General features: G+C 31.1%; 2 protein-coding genes across 2 annotated transcripts; both read right to left on the bottom strand.

Annotated features, from left to right (window-relative positions):
* Window positions 1-505: 505 nt before the first annotated feature.
* On the bottom strand, window positions 506-3285 carry LOC145589520 (uncharacterized). Its single transcript, XM_081646124.1, has 4 exons — window positions 2845-3285; window positions 1798-1878; window positions 1077-1216; window positions 506-980 (listed from the first exon to the last, which is right to left on the bottom strand). The coding sequence occupies exons 1-4, from the start codon at window positions 3157-3159 to the stop codon at window positions 725-727; spliced, it is 792 nt and encodes a 263-aa protein (XP_081502250.1). The 5' UTR covers window positions 3160-3285; the 3' UTR covers window positions 506-724.
* Window positions 3286-3804: 519 nt separating this feature from the next.
* On the bottom strand, window positions 3805-4479 carry LOC145577410 (uncharacterized). The gene has a single exon (XM_081634833.1). It carries the CDS (start codon window positions 4477-4479, stop codon window positions 3805-3807), a length of 675 nt encoding a protein of 224 aa, XP_081490959.1.
* Between the last annotated feature and the right edge of the window lie 20031 nt (window positions 4480-24510).

The raw sequence follows: 24510 nt of genomic DNA, 5'->3' as shown, positions 1-24510 counted from the left end.
AGGGGTTACAATGTTCAAATTCCTATTTTTTTTTTCTATCATTCATTCTCTTCATCTCAACACCGAAATTTTTGGGTAAGTCTTCCTTCAGATCTTGTATGTCAAATTTTCTATATTTCATTCTGTAAATCCTACTCCAATGTCCAGATTAGTATGGGCCAACATGTTTTGGGAAATTTTAAACATAACTTTGAATGCTACGCTATAAAAGTATGGAGTGTAGGTTTCTTAGATTTATTTAATGATGACATTAGTGGTAGGGACTAAACACTTCTTTTTGAGAGCATATTTTTCAAAGGGACCTACACACTTTGAGCTTTGACACATTTTAGGTGGTACAAATTGGTGCACTTTTTCAATAGACATTTGGGAAATTTTAAACATAACTTTGAATGTTACGCTACAAAGCTTGATTAGGGTTAATTTAATTAAATTTTCATTATAAGACCAAGAACAAGGGCATGCCATTTTGTGTACTTGGACTGCCACTTTTTTTTTGGCTGTAACTTTACACCAATGAAACCAATTGCATGTATATATATTGTCCTTCCCCAAAGCTAGGATGTTATTAAGGGTATGGGAAGATGTTACTCCACATTCACGCAATAAATGGAGAACAATTGCTTCATGAGTAGCATGTCCGAATTGAAACGGTTACGAATTAAAATGACCACTCTGAATCAGGGGAGTCTCCATCATCACTTGAATGTTCCGTAAATTTACTCTACAAGGGAAGTTGCTCTTCTACATCATGATAATTTTTAGGGTTCATGGAACTAATGCACAAGGAGTGAGGGAGAAAGAAATATATGAATAAGAACACCAGAACTCCAAGATCAGCCTCTTCCCCAACAGCTGGCCGACGGGGTTGTAACAGATAAATCTGACTTACACACCATAAGCAATATAAAGCTGCTATGGTAATGATCAGTTTAACGGATTGCGTATATTGCTTTTTTATGGATTTGGAAGGTCCTACTCTGCAAAAATCAAATTTGAATTTATCAAATGCCATTACTATGGAGACACCAAGAAGAATGCAAGTTCATTTAAAGTCTGAATCTTTAAGAGAATACCTGTGGATGTATATAAATCCCAGAATTAAACCAGTGCTCAATAGACTAATTATTATCACGGCATCTGGGTTGATGGGGGCACGATTCACCCACCAGCCAGTGCTCAATATCCAAGTGTATACAGATGATTTCCCATTTTCCTGCGTAACTTTAAGACAATTAGATAAGATACTAAGATATGAACTAGTTCTAGAAGTAGATTATGCTCTATATGATGAAAAATACTAGTATGTACATTTTACAAACATTATATTTACTCCAAAAAGAATTTAAGAAGATAGAAAAGGGAGAATACAGTTTGATTTATGTTTTGATGCTTTGTTGATGAATAGGTCAGTTAGCCTAGATTAATAAGCATTGAGATAAACTGTAAAGCATGGCATGGACTGATGTATAGCAATTCGAGGAAAATCAGTAGCAAGGATCAAGAGCGGACAGATAAACTATAAGGAGTGGAAACCGTACTTACAATCCCGTACTTGATTATTTTTTAGAGTAACTCAAAAGGCTATGCCTTTGGAACACAACAGGATTTGATATTCATACATGAAAGATCTTTAAATAAGAATCTCGGTTGTTATGTAAACAATTTCAAATTATAACCGCATCAGATCAGAGGAACAATGTTCTCCTATCTAAACATTGGCTTTATAATTATTATCACTCCATACTACAAGTTCACAAGAAGCAGTCAGTCACAATGTTGGTGAAAGAACATTACCTCAAATAAATGGTCCAGGAAGAAATGTGACAAAGAACCAGCCGAAATCAGAAGAAAGCATTGTAGCTTAGTGAGGGGCACCTTTTAGGGAAAAAACAATAATTTACAAAGTCAATTACATTGTTTGTAAAATAAAAGGTCATCCTAGATTGACTTGGCCATTTAATTATCCACAAAACAATCAATAGGCCATTTGATTTTGAAAGATCAATGGATTCGTACATACGGAATGTTGCACGGAGATTATACACTATTAAACGTATTCCAAAGGATATTTGACACATTAAGTAGTACAAAAATACTAAATAATTTACTTTTGTCATTAATTCATCATAAAATTATCAATCTATGAAAAAACATGTCCAAATAAATCAAGGATTTTTTGTATAGCATTAATAATTCAATAGTCAATACACATACTTATAAGTTGAGAGTCAAACCAACTACCTTTGTCTACCAAAGTCAAATATGCATGGCTTATAGCTATGATGATGAAACTGTGGTAGCAATTGCCCAATAATTTGATTTTAGCATCAAAATGATTGTGCATACAATAATATACCAACTAGCTTAGTATTTCTCTTCCATTGTTTGACAATATAAAATCTTTCATTCTTTATTTATTTTTATATATTGTTTATACAAAAATTACATAAATCAAATGTTACCTCCATTTCTAAATGGTTGAAAGTCAAAATTTAGGAGCTTTAACATACAATTGCAAAATGATATGATTTGAGCGTTAATCAAGGAAATTAGCAATATGCTCAGCAGTCAACACACATTTAAGACTTAACTAGATTATACTCCGTATTACATTTTCATCATTTCATTTTAATACTCAATATTCTTGAATTCAATTATTTTCTTTTATTCAGCTTAAAAAATTAACAACCAAGTTTCCAAATTCAGACCCCAAAACACCTGAACCTTAATCAATTACTACTAAATTTAGAATCCCAATACAAAACACTAAACTAACTTAACTAACAATAATAATCAAAGTAATTAATAAACACAATTAATGAACATAACACAATTACTGACCCCAGAAATAGAATCAAGAACACCCTTTTGAAGAGCAACTCGAGAAGCCCAAGAGTAGAGGAGAGAGAGTGGGAAACTCAACAACACCACATAATAAAAAGGGTGGTGGATGTAATCAGCTACGGTAGACCCCACGGAATCCCCAAATCCAACGGTGGAGGTTAGCCACTCCAAGAATGACCCGATGTCCGGCCCGAAGAAGGCGTTGATGGAGTAGCACAAGCAGTGGTGGGGACTGAATCTACCGTTGGATGCAACCATCAAGCCCAGGCCCGATCCTAGGGTGTATATCATGTGTGGGCCGGGGCCCGGCATTCTTGGCCCGGTGAAGTTGCTAGGATGAAGATGGTTAGTTAGGTAAGGGTGTAAGGTAAGCAAGGGAAAAGTGGAGGACTAAAAAGAATGGAAGTGAAGGTGTTTTTGGTTGTGTCATGATGTGTGAGGTGACGTGTTGAATGCTTAAAGTCGTTAATCTCGCGGGCATGACGTTATTACTATATAAATTTCAACTTGGTTTGTATTATTGAGACTTTTGAGGGTAGGGAACTATGGACTAGGGAGTAGGGATGGCGATTCGGGTCCGCAGGTTTTGGCTCGGGTCATAATTCGGGAAATGCTTAGAAACTATAAAAATAGTGTAAAACTTAATATTATTAAAAAAATTTGAAATTTGAGAAAAATCAAGTCAAATTCGAGTTGTTCGGCTCGGGTCAGGTTCAGGTTTCTATAAGGAACTTTAGAGGTTTGTTATGAACTTATGAGAGGTGAAAATCACATGAAAACTGATTTATTATAGGTTTATTACTACGTATGTTAGGATTAGGTTTTGTGTGTCAGCACATGAAAAATTATATCGTAGTTGTTAAAGATGATTAATCATTTTAACTTTAAGTTTTTTTTTTTTTTTTTTTTTTTTTTTTTTTTTTTTTTTTTTGAGAAAAACGCTGGAAGGCTAATATATTAAGGCATAGAAAGCTTGTCCATGAGTACATAAGAGGCAACGGAAGGGGGACAACAGTTCACCCAAACTTGCTCTAGACCAACTGGGATGAAACTGGCTAAATGATGGGCAACTACATTGCCATCTCTACGAATATGAGACCAAGAGACAAAATCAAGGTCTTTACAAATGAACATTACATCATCTAGAATAGAGTCTAGGTCTGACAGATAAGTGCTAGCCTTCGACAATCTGTTTATAACAATTTGACTATCTGACTCCACCACGATTTTCTTATACCCAAATCTGCGAGCAAGCTTGATCCCGAAGACGATCGCCTTGCATTCTGCTATTTCAACTGGCCAGCAACCCCTTGATCTGCGAGTGCCCGCACCCAGCACCTCACCATCCCCATTGCGTACCACTACCCCGAGTCCCACCCAGCCCTCATCACGAAGACACGCATCGCAATTTACCTTCACAAAATCCTCGGGAGGGGGAGACCAAACTTTGGGACTTTTCTTCCGTCTTATGCTAGGCGCTCCATAGATTTTAGCTGCATACTTATTGCAGTCCTCCACCAGACGCAGAACCCTCTCTCGCACCACCATGTGAGGGATGTCTTTCCCGTTAAAAACCTTCTCGTTGCGCCTACTCCAAATGTTCCAGAGCAGAGCAACTCCCTTAAGGCACATCTTAGGATAAGAGTCATGCCAGGACACCTAAAGTTTGAGGAACTAATAATAATCATTTTGAAGTAATAGTGCAGCGGCTGCAGCCTACCTAAAGTTATTTATGTAGTTGTGTAATGATATTGTTCATCTACTTCGTGTATATATGAGTGTCAGGGGTCCCTAATTGGTTAGAGCGAGCCTCCTTTTATAATTCATACAAAGTAACCAAGAATTAATGATTTTGGCCAACTTTGTCGCCAAGTGCTATTTGGTATTTTGTGTGATAGGAGTAAAGAATATACACCAAGTCAAATTTTACAATGGTGATTATTTAAGAAGACTTTTAACTATTTAAAATACATAAACTGTGTAGGTTTAATAGTAGCTTGGAGTGGCTTTTATTAATTTGTGAAATGATATTTGAATTTTGGGTGACTTTAATTAATTGAAATGATATTTAGATTTTGATTTTCAAAAAACTTCAACAGTAAAAGCAAAAAGTATAACTCTGTAATTTAAATGTGCATGCTCATGTATTTACAAGTGATGCAAATATACAACATAGAGCAACATGCCATCATCAGCTTCTTATAAAAACAATTTTAAGTATAGAACTTTTTAAATGAATACTCATTAGGGTATGTTCTCATTGACTGAACTCAGCTGAAATGAGCTGAAATGAATATTTTATAAGAAAAGGAAATTAGGAGATGAACTGAACTGAAAATAAATATATGAGAACAGACCCTTATATATTCATAATCTAGAAACTTAAGTTGATCTATTTGATCTTTGATTATGATATTTGAGAGGAGAATAGGAAATACAAGTAGGAAATAAAGGAAATTTTGCAACCGAGTATTCAACCTGTTGCCCGTAAGGCCGTGAAAATTTTATTGGTATTTTGACAAATGGGCCAACACAGTTTTTTTAGGCCCAATAAGGCCCAAGTAAATAAGCAATATTCATAATTCAAGTATTGCTGGGCAATGGGCAATGGGCAATGGTATAATTTTTATATCTTCAATTTTCCATTGAATTGTTGTTAAACATCCATTCGACCATTCGTTACAACCTTCGGACTACTATATATATCAGCTATTGCCTTACACCAATTCTTGTTTTCAAATTTTCACCATTTTATAATTCTAGCTACGATATCTATTTTTTTTTAAAAAAAAATTTAATCTCAATCCTTGGCACCATCTTGCAATCCTTGGGCACCATCTTGCAATGGTTAGTAGTCCTACAATACTCAAATTCCATATTAATAAAACTCTCTTCATTCCAAAATAATTGAAAGAATTTGACTTTTTTACTATTTATAGAACTTACTTTGACTATAGTGTTTTACTAACTTATCAAAATCAAATGTTAAAACGTAAAATGTTAAATAGGTACGGAGTATTAATATAAGGTTATGTTAAAATTAGTACTTCCTCCGTCCCAAAAAGAACGACTCATTTGGGCTGATTACGCGGGTATTAAGGAAGTTAAGTAAAAAGAAGTAAAAGTATATTGGAAAGATAAATTTACATGAGGTTTGTAAAAAAATAGAGAGAGAAAGTAATAAAATAACATGGAAAATGAAATTTTTATATGGGGAAGCTAATTTTGCACAAATATTGTTGCAAATTGGTGGTGTTTTAATGCAAATGGGTCATTCTTTTTGGGACAAAGTTTTGGCCAGATGGATTGTTCTTTTTGGGACGGAGGGAGTAGTTTTTAATTATGTACATTAATATTAATATCAATGGTCAAAAAAATATCAAATTTAATTGTGTCAATTATTCTAAATGAATGTGTATTTATGATTTTTACTCAAGTAGATGATTATCTGAATTAAGATATCTCACATGCAGTATTTCAAGTTTCAAAACAAACAGGTTGAACAGAGGCCCATATGAGAAGCATACAAGGCCCATTTCACTTTCAATTTCAATTTTCAGCTTGTAAGTGTGTTGTCACATGGTTATGTCACGGTATTAGTCAGCAAATGTTTATGGTTAGGAAAAGTGGATAAGCTTAAAAAGCAGTTCAAACCCCTGGAACATTCTATTACCATCACCCTCTTCGTGGTCCCCCACCCTATTTCAATCCCACTTTTTTTATTTTTTTTATTTTATTTTTTTATTTTTATTTTTTTATGAGTAAAACAATTGTTTTATGAGTAATAAACCACTTTGTTTAATTATTGTCACTTTTAATAATAATAATAATAATAATAATAATAATACCCTTTCAAAAATAAGATTGATGATTTTAATTTTTGATACTTTTATGCATAAGTATGGATTTATCCTAGTAAGTACATTAGTTAGCGATCAATAGAATATAAGTATCTATAATAAGTACTGACTTTGTAATGAATAGCTTTTGAAATTGTATAATGTGCTCATACTCGTTACATAAATTTACTCCAAATTATTGAGTATAAGCGAATAATATAAAATTTTTAGTGAGATAATGTTGTTTTATGTTATTTATTTTGTCTGTAAAAAAAAATAATGTTATTTATTTTGAATGTAGGTCCTACGTTCTATATATTTTTCTAAAGATCAATATTTAAGTGATTATCAACTTCAATTCATATGTATTATGAAGTATTTTAAATTAAATATAGTCAACATTATGTATTATTCTTATACGGTATGCCATAAGCCCATAATCAATCTTGAATCCCGTTTACTAATGCATGGTACTCCTACTACACATTATCTTGATCGAAAATACATAAAATACAAAAAAAAACGCTTTATTTTAATGGCTCAAGAAATTAGTTATACAAGTGTCATTTGTCAAAACATCAACTTAAAAAATTGCATTTTGTCAAATCAAAATTGGTCCATACAATTGTACCCCATTTTTATTTTCTGTAAATGCATAAATAAGAATGTGGTTGTATTTTTTTTTTTTTTTTTTTTTTTTGAAAGAAGTGGTTGTATTATTTGTATGAGGCCATAAGCTAATCAAGGATATCGATTTCTAGTTAAAAACACGTCACGTTTCACATATGTAGTACTTCATAATTTCATAATGATCTTAACAAACTGTTCATCACTTTGATCCGTTTTATACTGGTACTTGATAATATATGTAAATTTTATCTCCGTTTTATACGGAATATTATTTGCAACGATTAGACATTTTTTCTCTCATATTTTATGTCAAAGCGTTGCAAATAATATAAAACGGAGGTAGTGTATTTTTTCAACCTATGAAGTATTTTTGACTGTTATTTTCATCATTTTTTTTAATGGAAAAATTGACAAGAATAATTTCAACTTTGCTCGATTCGCTCATAATAATCTCAATTTTTAATTATTTTTTAATAATTCAAACTTTAATACGGACTTTAAATTTGCTTCTAATTTGATTATTTTTTACTGTTATTTCATCCTTTTTTTCCCATTAATTTACCATTTTAAACATTAATGTCTTTACTGATACTCCGTAACTAGGATTATTGTGAATAATGTGATGGAGATCGTACGTAATTTAAGATTATTGTGAAACGGAGTTTGTATAAAGATTAAGAGTGCAATTAAAGTGGATAAGGATGGAATTTGATGGGCCATGGGTCATTGGGTCAATACCTGACAGTGGACCAATTACCCACGCGGCTATCACACGCCAACCTTCACCAGCCATTTGCCACCTCATTCTTCTTTTTATATTTTCGGTAAAACCCTATTTTATTTTTATTTTTAAAACCAAAAAAATCGTAGTAAATCAAATTAACCCCACAAAAATAAGGAGAGCCCACAAAATATAGTGTCGGTCCAACATGAATAAAAAAAGTAGGACCAAAATCTCCATATAAGTTGGCAAGCAATTGAAATTCCCTACTCCCAATTTCTGTTGATCCTGTTATTGCTGCTGTTTACATGCAATGCAACATGAGGGATGTTACGAGTGTTAGCCTAATTCTGGTCGATTTCATATTGTTTTTTTATATTTCAAAGTATTTATGTGACAAATGGATATGCCTGAATGTATATATCCCCACCGTTTTGACTATTATTGTTTGTACCTTCTTATCTTTATCTCTTTCATACGAATCTATTTCAGATTTCTTTGGGGTACCACTTTCATCATGTTTATTCATCTATCAATCTATGTTAATTTGGTGTTGGTCGATCTACTATTATGTCTACAACTATATATATATATCTTAAGATAGGTCAAACTAAATTACTATGATTCTAATACTTGATAGCTATATCTAAGACAAATAAAATGCATTATATGAAATCAAATTGGAATGAAACTCTGGTGGATTCCGATCCACTTGTTGATTTACGAGTTTGAATTAGCTATCACTTTTGATCAAGGATTCGGAATTACCTCAACATTTTTGTCAGTCACAATTCACAAGCTAGGCACACACATTAATGTGTTTGCTTAAATACCTAAGGGATGTGGACTGATAAGACCAACGAACTTAACTAAAACCTGTATGTATCTAACAAGTTAAAAGCACAAGGTTAACCAAATTCTAAAAAATCTACATAAATAATTAAATACCTAACTAAATAAGTTATGATCATACTTTATCATTTTATATGTTTTTTAATATCTTAGATTTTGTAATGCAAAAAATTATGAGAATTAAATACTAAATAAAATATTATTACAAATTAAAACAAGACGGTGACTTGAAATATTTTTTCTTTATAGATAATCATACGTACAATTAAGATCAAAGTTAAAATAGGAGTAAATTTAAATCAGATAAGATTAAATTAAATAAATTCAAAACAAATTAGATTAGCAAAAATAAAGGTCAACCAAACTTACATTCATGGCTTAAAGCCGGCCTTAAATAACTGAAAATTAGATCATACACCCGGGTGCACCATGCTCATGGTGCACCCGGGTAAACAAAAAAAGGCGGAAAGAACATATAGTGTTTGATAAAGAACATACCTATGTTTGACAAAGAACATACCTTTAATATGTTCTTTGAGCGTAATCAGTGTGTTCTTTGAGTAAAATTATATGTTCTTTACATTATAACTTATGTTATTTAACATATGTTGATAAACATATTTTTTTTTTTTGGGTTTAATAATACAAAGTATGTTCTTTGAATTTGGCGTGTATGTTCTTTAAGGTCGTAGTGACGTCCAAATTCTATTTTTTTTTATTATAATGTCATATTTAAATTATGATATGGCCCAGCCCCACTCGATTTTTTGTCACCTCTAAATTTTTCCCGTTAATAATGTGTAATTTTTCAGAAAATTTTATCAAGTTTTTATCTCATTCTTTTTATTATATCTTTATGTTCTTTGATAATGCATGTTTTGTCAAATACAAACATGTTCTTTGTCAAATACATGTATGTTCTTTATGAAACACAGGATGTTCTTTCCGCCTTTTTTTTTATTTATCCGGGTGTACGATGAGCACTGTACACCCGTGTGTATAAACCACGGATTATTAAATAACTACTCTTTCAATACTTAAAATGTTTTTTTTTTCCTAGTTGATGATGGTCTATATTAAATTCTCATCATAAAATTAATAGTGAATATTCCTTATTAATCTACTACGGAGTATTAATTATGACGGTATATTGCTCTCTAGCTAATAGAAATATTTTGGTTAGAGAGTCAAAATAGACGATGATTGTAAGATCGTGGGAATATATCATAATCCTACAGTCGTACGCACGCGAACCACAATTTATGCGACAAAGATTAGATTTAGGTGATAACCGATAAGGTCAGGTTAATCAACTACAGCATTTTTCAACTACAATTTTATGTAAGAGAATCAAAGTGCGTAAATTCAACACCACCCAATTTTCAAACACAATCTAATTAACTCATTTGAATCATGCTGCTAACAGTGCTATTTTTCTTCCCACTTTTATTTTCTTAATTATTTTTTCAATGCCGTCTTTTTTATTTTTGTACCTTATCTTGCTTCCTTGTTTAAGTTTCTTGTCTTTGTCAATATGTCTTGAGTCATCTCATTATGTCAATTCGAGGGATTTAAAATTTTAAATCATGAATAAAACTTATTACTCCCTCGATATCTAAATTACATTCCTACTTCTCTATATTATGTGCAGAATAAATGCTAGAAGTAGAAATGTAATTTAGGGACGGAGGAAGTACCAAATACTTTGTGTTTTACATAGATTGTGATACGATTTTTTGTTCTAAATATAAAGCTCATTTATCAAGGCTTGTTCTTTTAAACTGTTCTACTCTACTATGTTCTGCTGAAATCTGTTCTACATTGTTCTACACTACTCTGTTCTGCTGAACTCTGCTCTACATTGTTCTGTTAAACTAAAATTAAAAATCAATATATTCATAATAATGGCTAGAGACTCAAATATTATCTCATGCAAATAGTCAGATTGTTTCTTCATAATACAAATTATTTGATAGATTGTATGTCAAATGTTATTTATGGGAAACAAAATTGACAATTACGAATAAACCAGAGGAAGTGTATATAGTATGGTTTACTCCCAAAATAAGACACGAAACATGCTAAGAACCTGCTTTCTTCATCTTAATTTCAGTTCAGTTCAGATCCTAATTTCCTTCATTCTCTCATAAACAATTTAGTTTACTTCACATTAATTCATTTTAGTTGAGTTTTTGATTTTCTTCTCTAATCAGCTCATTTCAGTTCAGTTTAGTAAATTAGAACAGACCCTAAAGCCCAAACTAAAAATCATAGCCCAAATTAATTAGAAGTGAGCGCGAACTTTAACCTGCCTCAGCTCTCACACAATCTCAGAGGCACATACACACTTTGTCATGACTTGTGGACTTACACGTGCTTGGCCGATGTGTCACTCTTTACATGTGTAATAGCGCACCTAATTCAACTAACCCTCGTGTTATTTACATCTCACTCACCTGCAAGCTATATCCACCTTAACAATAATTCTCCAACAGCCTTCATATGATAGCTCGATCACTCTTTAGTAGGGGCGACAATTCGGGTCAACAGGTCGAATTCGGGTTAGATTTTGGGTTATGTTTAGAAAAAAAAAAATCAAAATAGTGTAAAACTTAATATTATTACGAATTATAAAATTTGGATTAAATAGGGTTGAATTCAGGTTGTTCAAGTTCATGCCGGGTCAGATTCAAGTTTCTCTCAATAACTTCGAGTCGGGTTAGGGATTGACAACCCTACTCTTTAGCAAGGCATATTTCAAAAATCATGCTCAATTGTTTCTACGTGTTTCATGACGATTTTTTTTTTTTTTTGAATAAAAAAAAAGTATAATTAAATGGTCTTCCCACATAATTAGGGAATGTGGGAAGAGCTTGACTTTCATATTAAACAAAGGTATAAGAGTTTATTTAAATAAACAAGTGAACAATATGGTAAGGGTATTTGCCTTTAATTTATATATTCGCATAACTCTGAGCGTAGTCTACTTAATTTATAATCAATTATTAGCATGGATCCATTTAGAAATTTGAAATAAACTTGACACAAAAAAATTTATAGGAGTATAATTTTATTAACTACGAGTAATAAATAGATTAAATATAATTCTCTTACTAATTAAAGATATATATTGTCAAATATGCAAATTAATTACAGTATAATGTTATAATACAATGAATATAAAAATATTAAAATATACAAAGCAATAATAAATTAATAAAAAGAATCAAAAGTAATTTTATGTCGACTAGAAAATGTCAATAGTAGATATGTAGTGACGTAGTGTAGCACCACAATATTGATACTAGAGAAAGCTAAAACCATGGCAACGACGTGATGGCAAACCAAAACCAAACCAAAAATAAATGACATGGAGAAACATGATCCAACGTGGCGAGTGGAGAAATAACTTTAATGAAATGACATTTTATTTTATTATTAGTTGCCGTACGATGATAAAATAGGGATTCGGATATATGGAAAAAGTAAGTTGATAGGGATATGTGGAGAATAGACCAAGACAAACTCATGAATTTAACTTAAATTATTTCATTTTACAGATTGGAAAGCTTTTATCCACTTCTAAATCCATTATTCCAATTCTACCCATGAATATTCCACATAATTACAAAATTGCCACCGCGCGTGAGATATTTTAGAGAGTGAGAAAGTAGAGAAAAGTAAAGAGAAACGTGAAGGGCAATTAGTGAAAAATATAAAGGGAAAGAAAGACATAAATGCACCTTATCCGTTTCTTTTATTGGTTGTTACCGTTTCTTTTTTTGTACTTGCGTGGTCGAGCAGCCGCATGCTAACTAGTGTCGGTTATTTTTATTTTCTCTTTCCTTAATTTTCGTTTTTCTTTTTTGAAAAATTGGTTCAAGTATTTCTGGTCTGTCTCTCGAAATGAGGGTTTGAATTTGAGGTAATAAAACCAGCTGTCATTTGTTAGATTACAGCAAAAACAGTGGTTTTTTGTTATCAACTGATTCACTACGTGTGCTCATTCCCGCATACTGCTCAACTGTAGTACGAGTGCACGACTGTACCAGTAGTCATATTACTTATATCGATCGATATGTGATTTTGTTATACATTGGTTTTGTTTTGTGAAGCCTAACATACATATTCGATAAGGATAGGCACGAGTCACACGACATTATCAATAACTTCTCTAATGCTTTTATGGTACCAACAGATGATAAATTTACAACAACTCTAATTTGACCTTTCAACTCAATAATGCTCGTCACTTAATTATCGTAACATTATTTATGTATGGTCTATAGCTTCATTTATGTTGATACATCCGTTTGAATATAGCATGCATAAATCGAGCCTTAGGAGTGGTGTATAAATGTAACTACAGTATTTGTGAATTGCCATTAGCACTAAAATGTGATTAGCACTAAAATTCTGACATGGTCGTGCTGTTGGTTTGACAAAATCTGATTGATCAAATTTTCAAAAATTTTACGCTTTCTTTTCTTTTGTGCTTGACAAATGTTTCAACCAATGAATTTTGTTTTCATCCTATTGTTTTAATATCATATCCCTTGTTGATGTCGTCTCTTTTTCTGGTAATAATACGTCAAAAAAGTCAATTTGACGACAACCTAATTTATGTTTACAAGAGATTGACATCGAGAACATTTTGTTTCATTATGTACTAATGTATTTACATTCACTAAACTTATCACTTTGATCATAGAATAATAAAGAAATCGTTCATAGTCATTTTGTTGATGTGATTACACATAGTGAATCTCATATACAAAGTATTGAATTATGTGGTTTGGACAATAACGGGTTTTATTAAATAAGACAACGAATGAATCTTAAATAATAGACAATAAATCTCAATTTTGATGCTAATAAATTAAAGTCTCAATGTATGTGTCTCAATGCAAAATTTAGACAAGTAGGCTCTATTTGTTTACGTTGTTTGGACTTATAAACTCATTTGTTTTTTTAGAAATAAATATACACAGTATAAGAATAAAATAAGTTAAAATTCGATAAAATAAACAGGTCCTCAATCATACATATTGCCATATTGGACAATGGGTGTCATACGCGAATTTATAATTTTGTTGGATCTCAAATTTTTTTCACGGAGTAGTTTACATTAAACAGACAGTACAGTAAATCTGTATTGTACTGGTATCATTTAAAACTTTTCCAAAAAAATTAAAATTTATACTCTAACACCAAGTCTAGATATTATTAAGCATTTTTTGCTTTTCCAAATGTAAAATACACTGCACATTACCACACCTTACTTGTGTAAAAAGGATATATAATTGGTGAAGATAGAAGATCAAGAAGATATTTCTCCACAAAACCACGACATCAGCAACAGTAGTTTCTATCCACATGATAATATTGAAATAAGACAAGTAGGATTAGCAACTCTAAAAATCTCAATTAATTAAAAGATCTAGATCATTGGAACAACATGCTACATGCACCTTAGAGATTGGTACAGAATTGAAGTATTAGATTGTATTAGGTTTAAGCTCCACTAGGAATTTGATAAATACTTTGTACTTAATTGGTAAAATTAAAATACATGGACAACCAATTATTCAAAGACAACAAATTTAAAACTACCAAATAAATAAACCACTATATTAGGAGGATGCTACGCATAGCAACATGTATGTAGCATCTAGTGCATACTGTTGTAGGTCAACCAATACTCCGTACATCTTTGACAAACTTATTATGCAGTGAGAATAGAACATATATATATGCCAACCATATATTAGATGTTTATATTCAATCTAAGAATGATCCAGTTAGACTAAGTACAGCCATAGTCATGGATACTCCATATAGCTAGTCTTTATAGACTAATTTGCTCATGTCGTTAATCAAACTACGACATTATATACATTAAAATTGGTATATAAAAGTACAATATTATACATATATATAAAATTATACATAGTAGTAAAAGTACTAATAATTGAAATACATTGACAAGCGTAAAAAGTTGAAATGTTGCAAATAAAATCTAGGGAAGTATATATTATATACATGTGTTATAAAATATAGATACTGAATTTGTATATACTCTAAAAGTTTTGAACTTTTGATTATACATCAAATTATATAAGAATATCTATGGTAATTAAATGACAATATTTCATCCCTTTCAAAAAAAAAAAAAAAAAATGACAATATTTCATATCTAAATTTAGTGGTAATATAACACGCAAAGAAGCAATTCTGGATACTAATATATATGGAGTACATTATTTACACTATGTTTGGATCCGAATGTAGCTCTGGTGAACTAGGTGGGCAAACTTCAAAAAAAAAAAAGTACTATAAATTGCAGGTAAGGATCATCCCCCCAACCCAACCCAACCCAACCCCACCGGCACACCTCCCAAAAAAAGAAGCCTTAATTGTTGAATTAAATCAGATTGACATATATAATATCTATCCTATATGACTATCTACTTCATCCGTTAATTATTAATTGCAACAAAGAAATTTTTTTATATCTCACAAATAATAACCCTTATTGCAATTAATATTTAAGGAAGAAATATTTTTCTTTACTATTTATCAGGTGGACAGTAAACGTGTCTACTTCCAATTACATCTAGCAATTATGTGTTAATTATTAATTATGAAGTATAATTATATTACAATTCAAAAAAATTAATTAAATCGGCCGGATTATTGATCTGAATCATCCCAGATTACATACACTAGCGATTATCTGATTAGCCAAACAAACATGCTAAATTGTGGTCCATGCAGGCAAATACAAGATATAAAACTATCTAGTAAGCACCAAAATCATAAGTCATTTTTGTTAAACATGGATCTATTAATTTAGAATCTTTTAAAGAATGGGACAACCCCTTTAAAAAAAAAGCTGCATAATCTTGAAAAAGAACAAGAAATGTACGTACCTTTTATAGCAAATTTATTAATCTTATTATCTTCTCGTACATATTTATCCATCTAACTATTTGAATTAGTGCATGAAATAATATAGTATAATAGTGTTACATTATGTATTAATGCATAAAATTAATATTCTAATTGCTAGTAACGACAATTACCTTGTGCATTACAGCAAGGATATCCAAGACATGGTTCAAACTACTTTATACAATAGTGACAACTACTTTAATGTATGTTAAGATATATGGTTCAAAACGACAACTCTTTGTATATAAAATGACATCCGTATTCGATATTGCTGCTATATATATATATATATAGCTCTTTACTTGTCATAATGGGGACATGTTATATATTTATTGGCCAAGAGCTAGTTTATTAAACTTTGTCAAAAAGAAAACTTGAGTTAGTTGATTTAGTACTCCGTATTTATCTTGGCTATTATTTTTATTGAATGGACACGACACACGTTTGAAGCTAAAGTTATACACTAATGATACGGCTTCTTTGCTTAATGGTAATGAAAATGAATTTACTTAACTCATCAATACCTCATGATAATATTTGTTAATTCGTTCAAAATAAAACAGTACGCGATGATGAGTTACGTATGTTAGCATGGTTAATATGCAAATTTATAAAAAAAAATACTATAAAAAAATGAATATTTGATAAATTTATATGTATATATTCATTTTTATTTATCTTATCGTCGTTTATGTATACAGTTGTCATCATGTCATTGAATTGGTATTGTAACAATTTGGGCTATTAAAAAAGACTAGCTAGTTAATTAGTACGAGTAGTTAGAATTCCTAGAAAATTAAGCTGGTTTGGTAAACAAGTAAACCTTATTTTAGCTAGTTTTACGTGGTCGTATTCGTATATAAGGCCAACAAATTGAAAGTAGACAAACAGGTCAAAAGATTAAAGAAATAAAACGTGGTCAAGTTAAAGTAGTAGTAAGTTTTCAAACTACAAGAATAAAGACAAAACTAGAGTATAACAAGGGCTATAATATAGAATAGCTAAATAGGATAGAATAGGGTTAAGTGGATTGTTAGATGGATAATCTTCTTTATTAGACCAAGACTCATCAAATTATAGTGGATTCGTGTTAAACATACCATTTTCATACTCTTTCAAATGTAAAACTATTGGGTCGTATGAATTTTCAAAGTTCAAATATGACGCTTTCTTATGAATTTGAGCACTTTTTTCATGCTACTATATTTTTCCCAATTTATCCTTTCTATTCCGTAATTAAATAATTTAAGGTATTTTGTAACTTATTTTGGGTAGAAAGTTGAGTACAATTTCACAATATAATGGATTAGCAAATATGGTATTTACTTAGAATTTCAAGCAACTTTACAACAAAACAAAACCTACCATCAATAATTGCTATAATTAAATCACTCAATTTGGATTTCTTTTTTTTTTTTTTTTTTGATGGGGAATTTGGATTTCAAATACTATAAAAACGAAAAAGATTGTTCTTCTTAAATTACCATCATGTCGCATCTAACTACTTTATTTTAAGATTAGCTCATAATTCTCCATATTTTAAAGATTAGATATATTTAATGGACTTATATTGTAATTTTAATGATATTATATAAATATTTCCATCCAGATGTTTTTAATTTTTAAAAATGGAATCAAGAGATTAGAATTCAAATAAATATTTAATATCAAGATTTGTTACTATAGGAAAAAAATATTGAGAATAATGATTAACAGTATGGAGTAGAAATTTGAAACATGGTATTTACCATGTTCTTATGATATTTGAGGCTTAATATCAATATCTTTTATGAAGGTTAGTAAAGCAATTGAGTAAATGGTTCAATCACAAGATTAAGATAATGTTTGGCCAAACTGGTAATATAATTATGTAAGACTCGAATGCCAAAACTAGTTAAAAAAATCAAAACCTTTTGAAGTAAATTTCTTGATACAAGTTGAGATTTGAGAGTAGCCAACGTGTCGTCTTATGCAAACTTACAACTTGTTGAGAACAATCACTTAACATCCTACCATTCCTCTTCTAAGTTAAAGCTATTTCCATCCTAAATCAAATTGCCATTTTAGGAAAACAAACTAGGACACTAGGATTATTTTCTTAAAAGGGCATTTTCGTAATAAAAGTACAAAGAAGAGGGCAAATGAGGGAGAAAATCAAAGCATACATTGTAAAAACGAGTAATGGTGAGTACAAGTAGTAAGGCCCTGTTTAGTTCACCTGATTTTAGCTGATCTGGTCTGATCTGATCTTATCTTATCTTATATGATCTGATCTGAACTTATATTTTCTGATCTGATCTGATCTGAACTTATTTTTTCTGATCTGATCTGAACTGAACTTATTTTTTCTGATCTGATCTGATCTGAACTTATCTTTTCTGATCTGATCTGATCTGAACTTATTTTTTCTGATCTGAACTTATTTTAATTATTTCAATATTCTACTTTTATTTTAATCAATATTAATGTTTTTTTTAAAACATATTAATGTTTTATTATTATTATTATTATTATTATTATTATTATTATTATTATTATTATTATTATTATTATTATTATTACTTCCTCCATTCTATTAATATTGCAACAATGGACTTTTTGCACTATTCATCACTCTTGTTTGACCATATAATATGAGTTGTATGTTAAGCAAAATATAGTCAAATGGGATCTTGTTGGATTTGTCTCATTTAATACTTTCACAATATCAACTTTTTATAATTTTTACTCTTACACAATTATAGATATTTAGCATATAAAATGTGTTTTGGGATGCGTAATTTCCTCCTTGTTGCAATATTAACAAAACGGAGGAAGTATTATTGTTAGGAAAATTATTATTATTATTTTAAAATATTTTAGATCCCTTACAAATATTTTAAAAGAAACCTAAAAGTATTAATATTCACTAGTAGAAAAAAAGCATTAGGCAGCGGTTCAAACCCGGTCTAAGGCACCGGTTCCTAATACTGCTCTCCCGCCATTTTTTTTTTGGTGGTGGATAGTTTAGGCACCGGTTCCTGCCTAACCGGTGCCTTTTATATAATTTTTTTTTTTCGTTTTTTTTTTCCATCGTGCAATAATATTTTTAAAAAAAAACCTGCAATAATAATAACCTGTAATTCCAGCAATTATATTAAATATAATAATTAATAATTTTATTATTATAATAACTAATAATAATATTATTAATTATTATATACAAAAATAATATTAGATACAAGAATTCAATTATATATATATATAGATATAAATATTCCCAAACGCAATACAAAAAAAAAAAAAAAATTACATATACAAATAATAGTAAGTACACATATATAATGAATAATAAGTTATATATAGTTCAAAAGTTAACATAAATAATTTACAATTACAATGCATGCCATTTACATGTTGAAGGTGATGAAAGACGCCAACATGTCACGAACTTCATTAAGTTCCTTGATTGTCAACGGACCATCCTTTTGGACCTTGCAAAACTTGAAATACAAAAACATTATTTTAAAAATAATTAATTAGGCAAAAAATATGTATTTTATCAAATATTACCTATACGACTTCTATATAGCCCATTTACTACATTACTTATCAAATAAACTATTTCTTTCTCATAACATGTCAATATTGAATAGTTGTATGTGTGTAAGCCCTAAAATTGTATAGGAGAGCATTTTGTTAAGGTTTATGACGGTTTTTACCCAAAATGGCCCGAATATGGCCTATATGACCTTACTTTGCCAATTTCCTACATTTCTTATTAAATGAACTTTATTTATCTCATAACATGTCAATATTATCTAGTTATATGTGTATAAGGAAAGAAATCACATCAAAAGAGCATATTAACACAAAATGGCCCTAACATGGCCCATATGACTTCTATTCAACCCATTTTCTACCTTTCTTGTGAAATAGCCTTTTTGTTTCTCATAACATGTCATTGTTGGATAATATTAGATGTCTAAGGCTAGAAATCACATCAATATATCATTTCAAGAAGTTTAATTTAACAACGCATTTTACTCAACATGGCCCAAATAGGGCTTATATGACTTCTATGTATCCCATTTTCTACATTACTTATCAAATGAACTATTTCTTTCTCATAACATGTCAATGTTGGGTAGTTGTATGTGTGTAAGCCCTAAAATTGCATAGGAGAGCATTTTATTAAGGTTTACGACGCTTTTTACTCAAAATGGCCCGAATATGGCCTATATGACCTTACTTTGCCCATTTCCTACATTTCTTATTAAATGAACTTTATTTATCTCATAACATGTCAATATTATCTAGTTATATGTGTATAAGGAAAGAAATCACATCAAAAGAGCATATTAACACAAAATGGCCCTAACATGGCCCATATGACTTCTATTCAGCCCATTTTCTACCTTTCTTGTGAAATAGCTTTTTTGTTTCTCATAACATGCCATTGTTGGGTAATATTAAGTGTCTAAGGCGTGAAATCACATCAATATAGCATTTCAAGAAGTTTTAGGACTTACCTCATCAAGCTGTTGAGTGTCCGTACAATGAGTCACAATGTCAAGCATGAATCTCATCACATACAAAGCACAATCAAGTCCATTCTCTTGTTGTGCGCACTAGCATATGACAAACAAATCACATCAGTGAAACATGCAAAGGAAATGAGCAAATATTTACTACTTGGACCTTTCGACAAGTGGAGTAGGTGGCATGGGTGAACCTTTCGAAGAGTGCAACTTCGACGCTTGTTCACTCTTGGACTGTTGTTCACTTAGCTTCTTCTTAGGTTGATCAATTCTTTTAGGCTTCTCCACCCTCTTTCTCTTTGAAGTTTTGCTTCCATTGGAAATCTGAAATAGTTTGAGAAATAATAAGTTTCAACTCACAATCACTTATAATAGCCAAGTGAGTAGCCATTTCGGCTCAAAATGGCTTTATTTTGATGAATTGGACCCAAAAACTTAGAACTTGGCGATTTTTATGTAATTTCAAATGACAAACACTTATAAATATGTGATTATGAGTTGTTTTGAGATGCAAGGAGTTTATAAGTTGAGAAATGAAGAAAATAGTCAAGTGAGTAGCCATTTCGGCTCAAAATGGCTTTTTTTGATGAATTGGACCCAAAAACTTAGAACTTGGCGATTTTTATGTAATTTCAAATGACAAACACTTATAAATATGTGATTATGAGTTGTTTTGAGATGCAAGGAGTTTATAAGTTGAGAAATGAAGAAAATAGTCAAGTGAGTAGCCATTTCGGCTCAAAATGGCTTTTTTTGATGAATTGGACCCAAAAACTTAGAACTTGGCGATTTTTATGTAATTTCAAATGACAAACACTTATAAATATGTGATTATGAGTTGTTTTGAGATGCAAGGAGTTTATAAGTTTAGAAATGAAGAAAATAGTCAAGTGAGTAGCCATTTCGGCTCAAAATGGCTTTTTTTGATGAATTGGACCCAAAAACTTAGAACTTGACGATTTTTATGTAATTTCAAATGACAAACACTTATAAATATGTGATTATGAGTTGTTTTGAGATGCAAGGAGTTTATAAGTTGAGAAATGAAGAAAATAGTCAAGTGAGTAGCCATTTCGGCTCAAAATGGCTTTTTTTGATGAATTGGACCCAAAAACTTAGAACTTGGCAATTTTTTATGTAATTTCAAATGACAAACACTTCTAAATATGTGATTATGAGTTGTTTTGAGATGCAAGGAGTTTATAAGTTGAGAAATGAAGAAAATAGCCAAGTGAATAGCCATTTCGGCTCAAAATGGCTTTATTTTGATGAATTGGACCCAAAAACTTAGAACTTGGCAATTTTTATGTAATTTCAAATGACAAACACTTATAAATATGTGATTATGAGTTGTTTTGAGATGCAAGGAGTTTATAAGTTGAGAAATGAAGAAAATAGGCAAGTAAGTAGCCATTTCGGCTCGAATTGGGTTTATTTTGATGAAATGCGCCAAAAACATTAGAAGTTTGCTTCTGTAATGCAATTTCATGTCACAATCACTTATACATATGTATTTATGATATGGTTTGAGAATGTATAAGTTTATTAGTTGAGAAATGAAGAAAATAGGCAAGTGAGTAGCCATTTCGGCTCAAAGTGGCTTTAGTTTGATGAATTGGACCCAAAACCTTAGAACTTAGCGATTTTAATGTAATTTCAAATGACAATTCTCTAATTTAATCACAATTCTCTAAATTATTCACAAATCTATAATGTAATCACAATTCTCTAATTTATTCACAATTTTCTAATTTATTCACAACTAATTAGAAGCAAGGTCACTAATTCTTTAATATATTCACAATTACCCATTAAAACAACCTAAAATTACACATTAAAACATACAAAAACTCAACTAATTAAGTAACATTTTTACTAATCTCTATTATATTCATAATTAATCATTAAATCAACCTCAAAATAACCCATTAAAACATACAAAATTTTCAACTAAGGAACAAGGTAATGCAAAATTACTCTAATCTATAATATGTATTCAAAATTACTCTAAACATACAAAATTACTCTAATGTATAATATGTATGCAAAATTTCTAAATAAACAACCAATGCAAAAATTAAAAAAATTAGGTAAAATTATATACATTCCTTGACTTTAATTTTCTTAACAATAATTGTTCAAAATGCTATTGAAAATAATAGAATTACATATTTCAAAATAATTGTTCAATTTTTAACAAAAAAAATAAAAAACTTACCCTAAATTAGTTGGAAGACTGTGCGCGCTGGTGGAGGTGGAGGCGTGCTGCTGTACGTGTTGATGGAGGTGGAGGCGTGCTGCTGTACGCAGAGATGGAGGCGGTGCGCGCTGGTGGAGGTGGAGACGGTGCGTGCTGCCGTGGAAGGTGGTGCGGTTGAAGGTGGCGCGGCGGCGACGTTCAGGGCTTCTTCAATTCGAACAGCAGGGCTGCGGCGCGGCGGTTGAAGGTGGTGCAGCAAAAGAAGGGTCGAAGGTGGCGCGGCGGCAGAGAAGAGGAGAAGAGAAGAGGAGAACAGCGCAGCAGACCGAGGCTTCTTCAATTCGAACAGCAGGGCTGCGGCGCGGCTTCTTCAATTCGAACAGCAGAGATGGAGGGAAAAGGAGGGGACGGAGACTAGGTTATGGGTTTTCTGGTGGTGTTCAAGGTGGCAGCAGTGGTGGAGGGAAAAGGAGGGGACGGAGGCAGCAGTGGTTTGGGTTTTTCGAATGAAACAGTGAAGGTGAATGGTTAAGGAAAGGAGGAAGAAAGAAGGGGGAAGAAAGGAGGGAATGAATGAAAAGGGCCGGTTTTTTTTTTTGTTTAAAAAAAACCACCGGTTCACTAAGGCACCGGTTCAAACCGGTGCTTTTTAGTTTTTTGGCACCGGTTTGAGTTGAACCGGTGCCTTTTACCAACTTATTTAATCCCGCCCAATTTTGGGCTGGGTTTTGGCACCGGTTTGGCTTGAACCGGTGCCAAAAGGGGGTTGCCTTTTTGAATTTTTCTACTAGTGATTATCAGATAGTACAAGGTAATATACTTGTAATATTTGATAATTTTATTATTTACAATATCCAACATCATAAATGAATTTGTTTATAAGAAATTATTAAAATGGGATCCTAAAAAACCTAAATTGCAGATTAAATTTGTCATAGCTTTATAGGGAATTTTACAAATTTTTTGGTAATGTAAATGGTTGACTAAATTGAATTGAAAATTATCATTTCATATTTCAATATTCCGAACAACTATGGGTAACACCTCTATTTTCCTATTTAAAACAACATCTTAGTGTCATAATTTTCACACTCTAAATCAATCTCCTAAAATATTTTTCTATTCATTTGTTCAATAGGTTGTTTGTCTTTTATCTCCATCATAGGTAAATACTTCAACACTCTATGTCATTAATTTTATCATTTGTCTATTATTTTTTTATAATGTAGGAAAATATACATTTATTTGATTTCATGAATTTTACATTTGACCTAATGCAAGTAATATCAATGAAAATGTAAAGCACAATTAATATTTTATCTTCAGTTCAATTCATTTATTTCAAAAGAATCCTTTTGATTATAATCCTGGTGCCAATTCAACATTAATGTCTATAATTTATGCATGAAATATTGATTCCAAAGTGCTCTTTATCATAGTGTAATGACTGGTAGGGTAGCATGGTCTGAAGAATGTACGGAGATATTGTTGGACATATGCTTGGAGATGAAAGAATTTGGATATTTAAAGCTTAATTGGGATAGAATAGTGAGTACTTTGATCGTAAAATGTGGAAAGCAATTCAATATCAAACTAGTAACAAATCATTGGAATGATTTGAAATGTTTTGGACAATTCAAATCTCAATGGAAAATACTCACAATGATGCCAAATATAGACACTAAACATCAATTGGCGATTATGGTTGCTGCATTCACACTTCACAATTTTATTCGATTACATGAGTTGGATATACCCATTGATAGTGGTATAGAAATCGAACCAAGAGCAGATTATGATTTGTTTAACGAGAATCATAAGACTGTAATGAACGAAGTACAACTTCTTATGATGAAAATTATATTTGTAAACGTTTATAATTTGGAGCTTATAATGAAAATTTAATTATTATCGTTTATTGTTTGAACAACAACAACAACAACAACA

The sequence above is a fragment of the Chenopodium album genome, chromosome 2, assembly GCF_948465745.1.
Source record: "Chenopodium album chromosome 2, dcCheAlbu1.1, whole genome shotgun sequence".
NCBI classification, from domain to species: domain Eukaryota; kingdom Viridiplantae; phylum Streptophyta; class Magnoliopsida; order Caryophyllales; family Amaranthaceae; genus Chenopodium; species Chenopodium album.
Note: the sequence above shows the minus strand (reverse complement) of the source record. Positions and strands in the feature narration are given on the sequence as shown.